Source organism: Prionailurus bengalensis, chromosome E3 (assembly GCF_016509475.1).
Source record: "Prionailurus bengalensis isolate Pbe53 chromosome E3, Fcat_Pben_1.1_paternal_pri, whole genome shotgun sequence".
In the NCBI taxonomy this organism is placed as follows: domain Eukaryota; kingdom Metazoa; phylum Chordata; class Mammalia; order Carnivora; family Felidae; genus Prionailurus; species Prionailurus bengalensis.
This window is the reverse complement of record NC_057357.1, coordinates 4559063-4573904: the sequence shown is the minus strand read 5'-3', so window position 1 is coordinate 4573904 and position 14842 is coordinate 4559063. Positions and strand designations below refer to the sequence as shown.

Here is a 14842-nt window from a genome sequence, read left to right as displayed (position 1 = left end):
ATAGTTTGGTGTACAGGGAATATTCTTTTGTTAAGCATTATTGTGTAACATACATGTATTCTATTAAGTGAAATTGCTTCCAGATTTTCTCACTGAACACAGTGAATGTGGATCCTAGACCGACAACCTTTGTCTTGTGAAAAACTGTGTTCTTCTATTAAGTTCTGGAGACGGGTAAAGGAGACAAAGGGGTAAACTGTACAGCCTTTCCTCATAAACATGTCTATTTCTTCAAGACAAATTAGTCATTTTAATCAATGATTAAATCCTATCTTCCCATTTCTTAACAATTTACTCTAATCCTATCCTACTATTTCTTAACAGTTTACATTCATGGTATATCAAGGTTTCTGGCAAATCCAAATTATGACACAGAAACCTCCTGAACTTTCAGACTCACTGAGGAGTGAGGAAGCACGGGACTTCCAAGTGTGAAAAGGTCTAACTTCAGGCCAGACTGACATTTTCTATTGTGTATGTAATTTGAAAGCCCATTTGAAGTAACAGCCAAAGAGAATATGTTCTCATATTTGATTTCCTTTCAACATAAATGATGAATAGTGAAAAGCTGGAAAAAAAAATGGTAGAAAACGTTTTGGAAATTCTCTAACTTACACAAGACATAAAAACCCAGAAAGCTACCGTTTCTTAACCGATCTCAAAACACTAAGGGCTTGGGGGTGCCTGGGTGGCTCAGTCGGTTGAGCATCCGACTTCGGCTCGGGTCATGATCTCCCAGTCTGTGAGTTCGAGCCCCGCGTCGGGCTCTGTGCTGACAGCTCAGAGCCTGGAGCCTGCTTTGGATTCTGTGTCTCCCTCTCTCTCTGCTCCTCCCCTGCTTGCGATCTGTCTCTGTCTCAAAAATAAAAACGTTAAAAAAAAAATTTAAAAACAAAAACAAAAAACACTAAGGGCTTAAAAACCAATCTCAGTTTGAAATGTTCTATTCGCTTCCTGGGTTCACATAACATAGTCTATCCCGATCACAACCACTGGCAACAGGTTATTCAACATGCTTTTGCTGTGCTGGTTTTTACTCACGTGGAACACTAAGCGTTTGGTAGTTTTAATCTTTAAAGACTGCTACAGTATGATGCCTAAATTCACCATCCTCAAAATCCTACTTTTTAGGTAGAGAAGACAGTGGCAGAGTGGGAAGGGCAGTGGAAGAGACTCGGGCCTGCCCACACTCCACATTAACCAACTCTGGGATCCAGGCACAGCTCTGAGCCTTTGTGAACCTCAGTTTCCTCATCTGCACTTGGGAAAAGGGGATCTGCTTCCTTCTAACCTCAGCGCAGTCCCACTGCCGGGCCACCCGGCACTAACCTCACAATTCTGGGGAGGCGCTACCGAGTCCCCGCTGCATGCCACGGACTTGATGCCTGCTTCCCATTCTACAATGAACTCTTCAATTAAAAAAATAAAATAAAATAAAAATCTCATGTTCTACTTTGCTGACTCCATTCCGCCAGTAACAACTCGACCAACTACTTACTATGAAGCCAATGACCCATTCCTCCTCACTTACATCACTTCCTCTTACTCACTTCCCAAGATGGCTCTCCTCCCTTCCACAGCTCCTTCCTTCTCCAGAAACTTCATCTAGTTACTATCCTCACAGGTCACCGAGACAGCCTCTGAAGAATCAGCTTCAAACCCATAGGCGTTTGGACAAACAGCGTTCCAAATCCATGGGTTGGCATCAGTGGGCCTCTCTGTCCCTAAGGATGGGCCCATTCCCTGAAGCACCAAGACTCCTCAGGTATATTTCTCTGCCACATCCCCCTTGACTCAGTTTCTCCCCAGATCAGAGGCCGGGATTAAGGCTAAGTTTGTTTCTTGCTCGGGCAGGACATCGAAGTTACCTAAAAAAAAAAAAAGAACAACGAGACAAGAAGAAAGGGAAAGAAAGGAAAAGGGCACTAAGATAATGAAGAGACAAGGAGAAGGGCCTGAAGAGGGGAAAGAGTGGGGGGAAGAGGGCCGAGGGAGAAGGGCAGGTGGGATAAGAGGAAGAAACCCACGCCCACTGCTCCAGAAGCGGCTGGGACAACAAGTCAAGGCACAAAGTTCTGCCCCAACTTTGTGAGAAGGGAGGTCCCAAAAGGTAAAGCAACCTATCCGTCGGTGGGTGAAAAGCCTCCTTATCTCCATCACTTTCCCCGCCCAGGGATCGCAGCTCCAGCGCAGCGCCCGGAGGGTCCCCGAGGGCAGCGCCCCTCCCTCCACGCTCCAGGCCCGCCCCCGGGGACGCCCCCGCCCGCCCCGGCCTCCACCCCGAACCTCCAGGCCGAGTCTCCGGCCCTGAGCCCGGCCTCAGGCTCCCGCCCGCCCCGGCCCCGGCCCTCGGGCCCGGCCCCCCTCCCGGCCCCAGGCCTCGGGCCCCAACCCCCGCCCGGCCTTACGTGTTGTCCTGGTTGAAGTTGGCGAAGAGCAGCTGGCCGGCGCCGGCCTCGCCGCTCTGACTCGCCAGGTTCATGGTGGGCGCGCGGCGGGCGGGCGGGAGGGTGGCCCCGGCCGAGGGCTCGCGCGCGGGAGGGCGAGTCGGGTGCGCTCAGGGTCGGCGCCTGGCCCCGCTCGCCGCCTCGCTGGCCGCAGCTGGCTGCCCGGGGATCAACCGCCGCCTCATCCCGTGCCCGCTCTTGTTTATGCTCAGGAGCCGGGACGCCCTGCGCGCCGGCGCGGCCCCGCCTCCTCGGCGCACGGCCTCTCAGGGCGCAGGCGTATTGCGGAGGTCCCGCCCCTTCATCTCCGGCCAGGGCTGGGGTTCCGGTCGAACACGCGCACGCGTGGGGACGCGCAGGGGCGCGCCGGGCAGGGCTAGCTGGCGTACGGAGGACGGCGCATGCGCAAGGGAAAAGTGAGTCCCTATGGTTTTATTAATATTAAAAGTGTCCGCTGTGTGCCTGTCCTTGCGCTAAGGGTTTCTGTGCAGCATCTTATTTGATGCTTCTGGCAGGCCTACCTAGAGACGATTGCGTCCCCACTTTACAGATTTGAAAACTGAGGCTCAGAAGTGTTAACCTATTCGCCAAGTGTTCAATCTGAGAATTGTAACCCCGTTCTTTCCCTGAGGCGCCCGCTTTCTGGACCCGTGGCGGATTCAATCATATTTACGAGACACCTTCCATGTAAACTAAATGGGCCTCCCTCCCCTCAGAGAAGTTACCCCGGAACACAATTACAAGCCGGAGTACAAGAGAGCACATGATGAGGTCACTCAACCTAGACTTAAGGGACAGGGAATGTGCAGTCAGAGAAGGCTTCCTGGAGGAGGTAAGACCTGAAGTTTGAATAGTAGGTAACCTACGGAAGCATTCTGTATGGCCAAGGTTCAGAGGTGAGAGTGTGTCCAAGGGAACGCTCTGCTCAGCGTGTCTAAGTTTAGAGTGGGGTGATGGACACAAGATTGGGCTTGTGAAACTGGAAGTGGCCAAATCGAGCGGGGTGTTGTTAGGATACATTAAGCAAGAGCCTGAACATGATCTAAACAACGGGTTGCCATTGAAAACACTTAGGCAGGAGAATGGCACAATTCAATCTGTGCGCAGGGAAGCTAATTTTTCGCCCAGAGTCAAGAATGCGTTGCAAATCCTTGAGGAAACAATGGTCCTTTCCTTTAAAGGTGCTGGCTCTCCTACCTCCCACCGAACTCAAAAACTAGTTTGAGATGGATTGTGGACGTACTCGTGAAAGGTGACACAGTCAAGTTTCTGGAAGAAAACGTAGGAGCATGCCTTGATGGCTCTGGAGCAAATGAAGTCTCCCAAACAAGTACTTTAAAAAGTACTAACCACAAAATAAAACGTTAATCTTCATCAAAACGGAGAGCAACTGCTCAGGGCGCCTGGGGGGCTCCGTCAGTTAAGTGCCCGACTCTTGGTTTCGGCTCCGGTGGTGATCTCACGTTATTGAGATCAAGCCACCCTGCTTGGGTGTCTGTCTGTCTGTCTGTCTGTCTCTCTCTCTCTGCGCCTCCCCAGCTCACTCGTGCTCTCTTTCTCTCTCTCTCAAAAATAAATAAACTTTATGGGGCACCTGGCTGCTCAGTCGGTTAAGCAGCCAACTTCAGCTCAGGTCATGATCTCGCCGGCCGTGAGTTCCAGCCCCGCGTCCGGCTCTGTGCTGTCAGCTTGGAGCCTGGAGCCTGCTTTGGATTCTGGGTCTCCCTCTCTCTCTGCCCCTGTCCCACTCATGCTCTGTCTCTCTCGCGCTCAAAAATAAAGAAACATTAAATAAATAAACTTTAAAAACAACTTCTCGTCAAGACAGGTCAAGAAGGCAAGCCTCAGAATGAGTGGGGTACATAAGCTTTCAATACATACACTTGAAATACATTTTGAAAATAGTGTGTTTTTATTTCCTAATTTTTTAAAGGTGAACATTCTTTATTTCAGTCACAGCCTTTATTTCCAGGTGACTTCTTCACTGGGTCTCAATTCCCTTTTAAGCAACACACTCTTGTTCTGGAAGGCAGTTAGTTTTTCATCATTCTTTTTGTCTAGATAACATCCAAGGACAAATCCCACGGGTACAAGTGTATGTACCCAGTGGTCACAAACAACCTGAATTACGTTCATCACGGATGCTGCGCCCTTGGTGCCAAAAAACGGCTCCACGGCCAAGGGCAACGGCGAGCTCAGCCCTGTTGTACACATTGTTGACAAAGGACTTCTTTCCAGAAAGTTAGAAGAATTTCTACAAATCAATGAGGAAAATACCAACTCATTTTGGGGTACTTGAGCATGGTACTTCAGAAAATATCAAAACGGCTAATGAGCACCTGAGAAGGTGATCATCATTAATACTCATCAAGAAAATGCAAATTAAGAGCAAATGAGATACTACAAGCATCCACCTGTTAAAATCAAATACAAATGGAGACGAGACTCGAAAATTCCGAGTTGACAACGCCAGTGTCGTCATACAAACAAAGCTTAATTTAGCTTATTTTGCAAGACTAGGAAAAGCTAACTTGACCTTGCTTGTGCCTCTGAAAATCACAAGCGAAACCAAAGTAGTTCCCCAAAGTTGATGTGAGGCGACCACCAGCAAATTTCCTTTTAGTTCAGAAGATTCTAATACTGTACCCAGTCACTAAAGAGCAAATAGTCATTGCTTCCACGCTCCACACTCTAGAAGCTGCTCTATGATGCTATACCTCCGAGCCTCATTCTGTGTTTTGGTGTGAGTGTTCCTCGTTTGCAAACTGTCTTTTTGGTGGGTGCACCATAAACTTCTAACTATTACTTCAGCAGTTCGCTGATTTTCTTTTTTTAAGTTTATTTATTTTTGAGGGAGAGAGACAGAACGCGAGCAGGGGAGGGGCAGAGAGAGAGGGAGACCCAGGATCCGAGGCAGGCTCCAGGCTCTGAGCTGTCAGCACAGAGCCCGACGTGCTAGAACTCACAAACCCCAAGATCATGGCCTGAGCCGAAGTTGGACGCTTAACCCACCCTGAGCCACCCAGGCGCCCCAATTTTCTTTTTTTGTTCTGAACTTTTGACATAACGTGTTGGCTAAAATTAAAATGATTGACAATGCAAAGTGTAGGCAATAATTGCAGAGCAACTGGAACTCTCACAACACTGTGAGGAAAAGTCTTAAATGGCTAGACTCCGCGCCCCTGGCTGGCTCAGGCGGCAGAGCAGTGACTCTTGATCTTGGGGTTGTAAGTTCGAGCCCCTCGTTGACTGTAGAGATCACTTCAATATAAAATCTTTTTTAAAAAATGAATTGTTAGAATCACCTTGGAAAACCCGTTTGACAGTATTTACTAAAGTTAAACATACATATTCCCTATGACTCAGACAGTTCACTTCTAGGTATATGTACTCAGTGGTAACTAATGCATATTTTCCCCAAAAGACAGGTATAGGAACGCTCACAGCTGCTTTACTCGTAATAATAGCAAACTGGAGATAACCCAAACATTCATCTACAACAGAATGAGTAAGTAAATGGTGGTACATTCATACAGAAGAATACTACAGACCAATTAAAAGGCCATACGCATATGAGTGAATCTCACAGATACAATACTGAGTTTAAAAAGCCAGATGCAAAAGAATATATGAGGCCCTGTGTGGCTCAGTCAGTTAAGTGTCCGACTCTTGATTTCGGCTTAGGTTATGATCTCATGGTTCATAGGATTGAGCCCACATCAGCCTTCATGCTGACAGTATGGAGCCTGCTTGGGATTCTCTCTCTCTCTCTCTCTCTCTCTCTCCCCCTCCCCTGCTTGTGCTTTGTCTCTGAGAATAAATAAACTTTAAAAAAAAGGGGGCACCTGGGTGGCTCAGTCATTTAAGCATTCAACTTCGGTTCAGGTCATGATCTCACGGTTTGTGAGTTCGAGCCCCACGTCAGGCTCAGTGCTGACGGCCCAGAGCCTGGAGCCTGCTTTGGATTCTGTGTCTCCCTCTTCTCTTTGCCCCTCCCCTGCTCTCATTCTGTCTTTCTCTCTCTCTCTCAAAAATAAACATTAAAAAAAAAAGGATATATACTGTATGAGTCCATTTATATGAAGTCAAAAATAGGCAGAGTAGTGGTTACCTCTGGCGGGGGATTGGTTCGGAGGGGACATGAGGGGAACCGGCTGGAGTGCTGGAGCTGCCCTATGTCTTGATTTCAGTGGTTGGCTACCTGGGCACGGACATATGTAAATGTATAAATATACGTATGTGAGTGCCCATATAGCCGATCGCCAGTCACCAGAAGTCAAGATGTAACACAGGAGCAATGTCTTTAGTGGTGTATCTATCAGTTGGCACAGCTTCCTATGGACCATTATTTTTGAACAGAGCCACATAAAGAGGTGCCTGAAGAAATCTCCTGGGTTCTCGACACAGTTCTTGGCTTCATTTGGAAAAGCCACCCGGTTTCCCCTCGTTCGTCAGAATCTATCACTTCATCCAGGATAGTAACTTCTTCTATTGGTTCAGCAAGTGAGGATTTCCAAATGGCCAGAGGGTCGACTCAGTTTCCAATCTACCTGAACCATGAGTCTGTTCCCTGGAGTAATAGGGGTCCTTTGGGTACTAGAACCTCAAAATCCAGTGAGCCCAGGGGTGTGTGGATGGAAACAAAACATTTTCAGTGGATTATTCTTTGTCATATGCAAGAAGACCCTACCACCTCCACTCCCAGTTTGCAGGCATGTATCGCCTACTGTGGAATGACAACCCAACCCCACAGGGTGTGGTCTCTTAGCTGGTGCCACAACTAAACCTTCAGTAAGCCGTTCTGCCATCTCTCTAGGCAATAGGGCACATGATAAGGACAGTGAATTCCAAGGGCATGAGCACACTGTCAAAGCTTCCTCACCACTGTGTGAACTTCCGGTCAGAGGAGATGGGGTATGAACTGGATAACCCTCTTAAAAATGGTCACCTCCCTACTTTCTTCTATTCCCCATCCCTCTCCTTGCTCTCTGTCTCTAATAGTACTTATAACTTTCCGATGGACCACAAAATGCCCCCTCCTGACCAGAACATAATCCTCCACTGAGGGAGGATTTTTGTCTGTATCGGTCACTGTGCGACCCCATTCCCTAGAATGCTAGAACTTAGTCCTTGAACAACTCAGCTCTGGGCTTCCATTCCTGCGGGCCAGAATGGGCTGGCGCTCAGGGCTGCTACCCACCCGCCCAGATTTTGATTCCCTGCTCTATGATCTGGGAGATGTTGGGAACCACGGACAAGCGTTGCTGGGGAGCAGACTGGGATTGCGCCAAAGAGCTTGACCTGCGTGTGACTCAGAAACGCACCCTCATGTCCCAGCTCCCCTGGGGAGGACATGAGCTGACATTCCTGATGGCAGACAGAGCAGGAAGGATGCTCTCCTGAGCTGCTGTCATCGCTGCTTCCCTCCCTCCTGTCAACCTTAGAACAGAACCATCATCTGCCGGTGCTCAAAAAACTCCCCAAGTATTCTTCTTATGTGCAACGTTCAGAGATGAGCAATCCTCCCACAGGCGAGTTCCTAAATAAACCCGTGGGTTAAACAGCTGGCACGGAGGAGGGAACTAAGGGCTGAGTGAAAGGGTGCTGGAGCGCACCTTGCATGAGGTGAGGCAGTGGGAGAGAGGTCGGGATACGCACCACACCGAAATCGCACAGGCATACCGAGATTCGGATCCTGGTTCCGATGCTCACGAGCTGCGCCTCATCAGGTGAGCCACGTAACCTCTCCGAGCATGTTTCCTCAACAATAACAAGGGCTAGAATAATTCACCTCTGGAGAATGCTGTGGGGGTTGAATGGGTGGGAAGGAAGCCCTTCCAGAATAGTGGAGCAAGAATCTCTGAAAGCCATTCCTCCATGAAGGCAAAGAGAACGCTGGCAAAAATGATCGAAATCAACCTTTTCGGAACTCTGGAAATTAACAACAAAAGGCTTGCAACCATCTAAGAAGCTTTCGTTCAAACAAAACAGCCGCGTCTCAGCGACAACAGTGAGATTTGTGGCTTTTTAATTTTCCCTAATCTCATCTCTCTATCCAAGATCCATGGTAGCCTTGAAAATCAGCAGCCTTACAACTGTGATAGATGTAAAAACAAACAGCCTAGTGGTCACTGGAGGCGGGCAGAAAGGGCTTGGAGCTCCCCCAAAAGCCCCATCCCCAGAGAATGGTCACTATTTGACCTGCCTGATAGTTTGCTGAAAAACTTCCTTTCAGAGCTTGTCTTTATTTGATCCAAGGGTTTGCCAGCTCATCCCCAAGACATTTGACCAAAACAATCATTGGCAATTGTATTGTATTGTATTGTATTGTATTGTATTGTATTGTATTGTATTGTATTGCAACTGCCTTGAGGTTACCAGTTAGGGCGAACAAGGGACTAAGCAAAACCAAAACTGAAACGCACAAAAAACAAATCCTTGAAAGGAACGTCTGGGGGATAAGATGTCCATAAGAAGCTTTGAAATGCTCCTGGCATATTCCTGAGAGTCCACAAAAAACTCTGAGACACACAAAGAAACGGGAAAGTATGGCCCTAAAACAGGGGGAAAAGTTATTGCCTTTGAAGGGACCCAGAGGGTAGGTTTAGTGAACAAAGATTTGAAAGCATCTATTACAAATAAATTCAAAAAACCCAAAGAAACCATACTTGAAGAATTATGAGACGGGTATGATGACCGTGTCTCACCGAAGAGAATCTCAATAAAGAGACAGAAATCATAGAAATCTGTTCAGAAAATACTAGAGGCCGTCAGGCTGAAATGAAGCCATGGAAGACAGTCACTCAAAACCACATGAAGAAATAAAGAGCACTTGTAAAGCTACAACGTAGGTAAATACAGAGATAGCCTGAATGTATTGCGCTGGTAACTCTTCTTCTATTTGACTTGAAAAACAATGGCATAAAAATAAATAGAATGTTGTATTGATGGACTTCAACTGTATAAAGATGTATGAAGATGATGATTCGGTACAAAGGTCTTCATTTTCTTTTAGCACTGCTCAACAGTTTTCCATATATAGGCCTTGCAGTTCTTTGGTTAAACTCATTCCTTAGTATTTTATTCTTTTTGATGCCAGCATAAATGGATTTTTTGTTAGTTTCATTTCAGGTGACTCATTGCTAGCATATAAAAACTCTTGATTTTCATATATTGTTCTGGTATTACCCCAATAGTTTTGCTTCAGCGGATTCCTTAAAATTTTCTGTATACACTAGCACATTATCTGCAAATAGGTTTTACTCCTTCCTTTCTAATATGGAGGCCTTTTATTTCTTTTACCTCGGCACACGTCTCTGGCCAGTTGTCCCAGCTAAAGCCTTTAGCAGAGTGTTGAAGAAAAGTGGCAAGAGCAGACATCTTTGTCTTATTCCTGATCCTGGAGGGAAAACGTTGCGTCTTCCACCATTAAGTATGAGGTTAGCTCATGAGTTTTTTGTAGATGCTCTTTATCATGTGGGTGAAATTTCCTTCTATTCCTAGCGGTTGAGTTTTATCACGAAAGGTGGTTAGGTTTTGTTAAAAGCATTTCTGCAGCTATAGGATGATCACGTGGTTTCTGTTCTTTATTCTATTAACATAGTATATTACATTGATCAGTTATCTTTCTTCCTTTCTTCCTTTATTTCTTTCTTTCTGAGAGAGAGAGAGAGAAAGAGAAAAAGAGAGAATGTGTGCACAAGGGGAGGAGAGGGGCAAAGGGGGAGAGGGAGAATCTTAAGCAAGCTCCTCATAGGGTCACCCAGGAGCCCTGACCAAATGGAATTTATCCCTGGAATGCAACATAAGAAAACTGATCAGGGGCACATGGGTAACTCAGTCAGTTAAGCATCCAACTCTTGATTTGGGCTCAGGTCATGATCTCACGATTGTAGGATCAAACCCTGAGTTGGGCTCCAAGCTGGATGTGTAGCCTGCTTGGGATTCTCTCCCTCTCTCTCTCTTTCTCTCTCTGCCCCTCCCCTACGTGAGCACTCTCTCTCTCTCTCTCTCTCTCTCTCTCTCTCTCTCTCTCTCAAATAAAAAAAATTATTTTAAATTCCATTTGGTCATGGTATATAATTCTTTTAATTTTCTGTCAGATACGGTTTGCTAGTATTCTCTTTTTTTTGAGAATTGTATATTAGGAATATTTTTTTTGTAGGGTTTTCTCTCCTTTTGGTATTTTTCTCTAGCTTTGTGGTAAGATAATGCTAGTCTCATAAAATGAGTTAGTAAATGTTCCCTCCTTTTCTATTTTTTGGAAGAGTTTGAGAAGAACTGATGTTAATTTGTCTGTCAATGTTTAGTAGAATTTTCCAGTGAAGCCTGTGTATAGGTCATGCTGTCTTGTTTCTTTTCATGTCTCACAATTTTTCTCGAAAACTAGACATTTTAAATAATATATTGTAGTAACTTTGGATACTGGTCCTCTGCTCCTGCCTTGGGAGATGTTATTGTTGTTGGCTTGGTAATTTGTGTATTTGTTCGGTGACTTGGTTGAACCAATTCTGAGAAGTCAATCCCACCCCTGCATCCCTCAACTCTCGGTATGCAATTTCTGATCTCCCCACTCAGATTTTTTTCCTCTCATTTTTGCCTTAAAGTTTTTTTTAAAACGTTTATTCATTTTTGAGAGACAGAGAGAGACAGAGCTTGAGTAGGGGAGGGGCAGAGAGAGAGGGACACATAGAATTGGAAGCAGGCTCCAGGTTCTGAGCTGTCAGCACAGAGCCCGACACGGGGCTCAAACCCGTGAACTGCGAGATCATGACCTGAGCAGAAGTCAGAGGCTTATCTTTCTGAGCCACCCAGGCGCCCCTTATTTTTGCTTTTTAACCTGCCTACCTGGGGACATCTCTGGCTCCGCTTAAGCGACCGATGGGTCAAAGGTTCTGTAAGGCCCTAGGTCAGTTAGATTTTTACCTGCTACTGTTGTACGTGTGGCCTAGAAGCTACTATCACAGTTCAGAGAGTTTGTTTCTGCCTTCTGTTAGGCCGGAAACTAGTAGCTCAGAGTTCTTTCTATGGTCTCTCCCAATGGGGTGGAGCCCTGGGCTTGCACACCGTCTTTCAGATGGCCAGAGTTGACTTGGATAGCATTTCAACCCCTATGGCTTGCTTGGAGCCACCACTGAGGAATAGTAGCTACTGTCCAGTACGTGTGGGTCCGAAGTTCTGGTAAGTTCCTTGTGCCATTGAGGCATCCACCTGTTTCAGCGAGAGCTGGGTGTGGCATGGGGAATGCCTTGGAGTTTACCCTGAGTGCTGTTCTGAATGCCTTGGAGTGGGTACAGTCTTCCTGATTCCCAGAGCTGTCTGCCATCCCGGGAAGGCTGTGGGAATCTGCCAGATCTCCCTCCAAGCTTAGAGTTTTCAACTCTACATGACACCAGTCTTCTCCAGCATAGCTGCTCAGCTCCTCCTCCTGGAGCCTGCCACTTCCTCTGGGCAGGACCCTGGGCCACTTCACCTGAGCCGGGTGGGGACCAGATTTTCTGGGAGTGATGCTCTTGCCCTATGAGTGAGCAGCAGGGCAGGGTGGGGTGGCCGGCCTGGTCTTCGCGGCTTCCACTGCTGTGAGTGCAGAGTGAGCTGGGATGGGGGCGACTGGGGCCCCAGTGTTCTCAGCTGTGCCCCAGAGTGAGGGCTGGGCAGAACAGGGACTGGGGACTCCAGGCCAGTCACATGGCCTGGACCAGAGTTTCTGCAGTGCGGTTGGGTCGGAGAGTGAATCTGGAGCCCTGGACTGAACTGGGCGAGGGGGGGGGGGAGGAGAGGGAGCCTCTTTCCTTGGCTGCACCAGCCCTGGGAGGGGCTTCCGGAGCTCCGTGGCTCAAGGGTGGTGAGCCAGGGGGCATGGCTTTTACAGAGATTTAGTAGATTTTCTTGAATGAAAGTTTCTCTATTTGCCATGTGCCCTTACTAGCATTTCCAGAAGCTTTGAATGATTGGTTTTGAATATTGTCATCAGATGAATTGCTGTTTTGCTGGGGAGAGGGTCTACAAGTCCCCTTCCTCCAACATTATAGAGTTCTACAACACACCTGGGAGATATGTCCAACCTCTCCAGGGCAGCCTCCAATCAGGCCACCGGAGACTTTCCTCCCGTCACTGTCGAGCTCTCCCACCCTCCTGCCTGCCTTCCAGTCCATCAAACAAGTGACAGTGGCCGACCTCCTTGTTGTGGAAGCACCGAATAGCCTCTGCCTGCCCGGGTCTGGGTGGTCTGGCTCACTCCCATGGAGAGAGCATGAAAGAGAAACAAAGGACCGCCCACCGAGGTGGGAAGGCCTTGGAAGGGAGTGGTTCCCTGACCTGCTTTGGGTTTTCCCATCACAGGAATAGTTGACCCTAACCATCTGGAACTCAGGGGAGAGGTCTAGACAGAAGAAATAAATCTGGGAGTAAAAAATGTGATGGGAAGAGAGAAGCCACAAAGTGGGACATTCTAGATACCCATCAACTGGGAAATGCTGTTTTAAAGATGGTAGGGTGGCCATACAGTGGAATCCAGTAGCAAAGTGCCTTCAATCCCAGGGCCTGGAAATGTCCCCAGGGTATGCATGGTGTTAAGTGAAAACGCCAGGCTCACTATGTGACTGGTGAGGGGAGCATCACCGGTTTTCTCTGATTGGTTCCAAGTTGGAAGTGGGGACCAACAGGAAGGAAGCTGTCAGTTATCGATGGATCCAGTGTGGCATTTGAGGCCAATGGCTACTGGGGAGGTTGTCTGACATCCTGGACTGGTTGCTGTGGGTGGTAGGTCAGAGTTCGATCCTCATTTGTGGACTGGCCACTGCCCATTTGTATATTCAGTCTCCCACATCCTCAATGAACAGCGTAGATGCTATCTCCAAAATACAGTTGGGAACTAACCACTCCCCCTCCCCATCCCCATCAACGTCCCAGGCACCATCATCTCTGACCTTGCGGTGAGAAAAGACTTCCTTCTGGTTTCCACGCTTTCACCCTCGCCCCCTTTCAACCAATGGGAAGCACTGCTCAGAGGAACCCTAAAGGCAGTGGGGTCATGGACAGCCTCTCCACCCCAATACCCAATCAACTCTAATTTCCTCACCACGGTCTACAAGCACCTGTTCTCTGCAATCTCTGCACCTGGGACCACCTTCCTTCTCCCAGCCCCGTCATGCTTCTTCTAATCTCTCTCTTCTCTCTTTCCCGCCTTGAAGACTTTCCCTTTGCTTCCACTCTGCCCCCACCCCTGGCCTCCCATCTTTCAGGTCTGAACGGAACTCAGACCAGTGCTGACCAACATCCCTGACCATCCTGGCAGCCAAATGGCCTTAATGCCATTATCCCCCTTCACAAAATAAACAAATCATCCCTTTGCATCATCTATTCCGCTGCCGGGAATCCGTTTCCCATGATTATCTCGTAGACGTCTTTTTACCATGGTTTCCTTTGAGCCAGGATCCAAACTACAGCTCTATATTATATTGGATGTATAATACATTGGATTATATTGGCTATATTATATATCCTCTGATCTTGGAAATCTCTCTTTTATCAGAACAGCCTCCCCGCTCCCAGTTTTTATGCCAGGCCATTTTTTTGCAGGGACAGGATCTGTTGTCCTACAGATGGCCCCACCTTTTGGATTCGGCTGATTACCTTCCTGTGGTTTCATGTAACACGAGGATGAGAATGTTCCTCTTATCTCTTGTACTTAGAACTAGAGGAAACACATTTTGGCAAGAGGGTATCATCTGTGATTTCCAGAGCTGGGGTCAATGGGTCAAAGCTCCGTGCATTCTACATGTTGACATGTATTGCTGAAAAGGTCGCTCTAAGTTATACCCCCAGGAAAGTGGGTGAGCAAGCTGATTCTCTGCCCCCAGCTACTTCAAGATTGAGCCCACTCCCAGATTTGTCATTTTTAATGTGTCATGATGTGATAATTCTGCTTCTGGCCACAAGAGGCCAGCAAGGCCCAGCCATTGGACCCAAAGGGACCCTCCAAGGCCGGATCCCGGGCTTTGAACCCTCTTGGGAGGCCTGGGATCAGGGGTGTCCGGTCATCAGGGGCTGGGTAAGTGGGACAGGGATGGACGACAGCCTGGGCATGTTAGAGAAGCCCCGATGAGAGAAGGGCTGAACGTCAGAGCTGGTGATCAGCTCCTAGAAATTTGAACACTGGGTGTGCCTGGGTAACTAGATCGGTTAAGCATCGGACTTCGGCTCAGGTCATGATCTCGTGGTTCCTGGGTTCAGGCCCCGTGCCGGGATCTGTGTTGACAGCTCAGAGCCTGGAACCTGCTTCAGATTCTGTGTCTTCCTCTCTCTCTGTTCCTCCCTCACTCATGCTCTGTCTCTCTCTCTCTTTAAAATGAATAAACATTAAAAAAATTAAAAAAAAGAAACTTTGAACACCG

General features: G+C 47.7%; 2 protein-coding genes across 4 annotated transcripts in view; both read right to left on the bottom strand.

Moving 5' to 3' along the window:
• The window catches only part of WIPI2 (WD repeat domain, phosphoinositide interacting 2), a 39559-nt gene extending 36824 nt beyond the window's left edge, over positions 1-2735 (bottom strand). Inside the window, exon 1 of one of the 3 annotated variants that reach the window (XM_043559593.1) lies at positions 2409-2735. In XM_043559593.1, the coding sequence (XP_043415528.1) occupies positions 2409-2482 (74 nt within the window). In that variant the 5' untranslated portion in view covers positions 2483-2735. The remainder of the gene's footprint in view (positions 1-2408) is intronic. The other 2 variants (XM_043559594.1, XM_043559595.1) reach the window with 2 other exon arrangements.
• A 1611-nt stretch (positions 2736-4346) lies between these two features.
• On the bottom strand, positions 4347-4642 carry LOC122472084 (NADH dehydrogenase [ubiquinone] 1 beta subcomplex subunit 1-like). The gene has a single exon (XM_043561387.1). The coding sequence runs from the start codon at positions 4581-4583 to the stop codon at positions 4410-4412; it is 174 nt and encodes a 57-aa protein (XP_043417322.1). The 5' UTR covers positions 4584-4642; the 3' UTR covers positions 4347-4409.
• Between the last annotated feature and the right edge of the window lie 10200 nt (positions 4643-14842).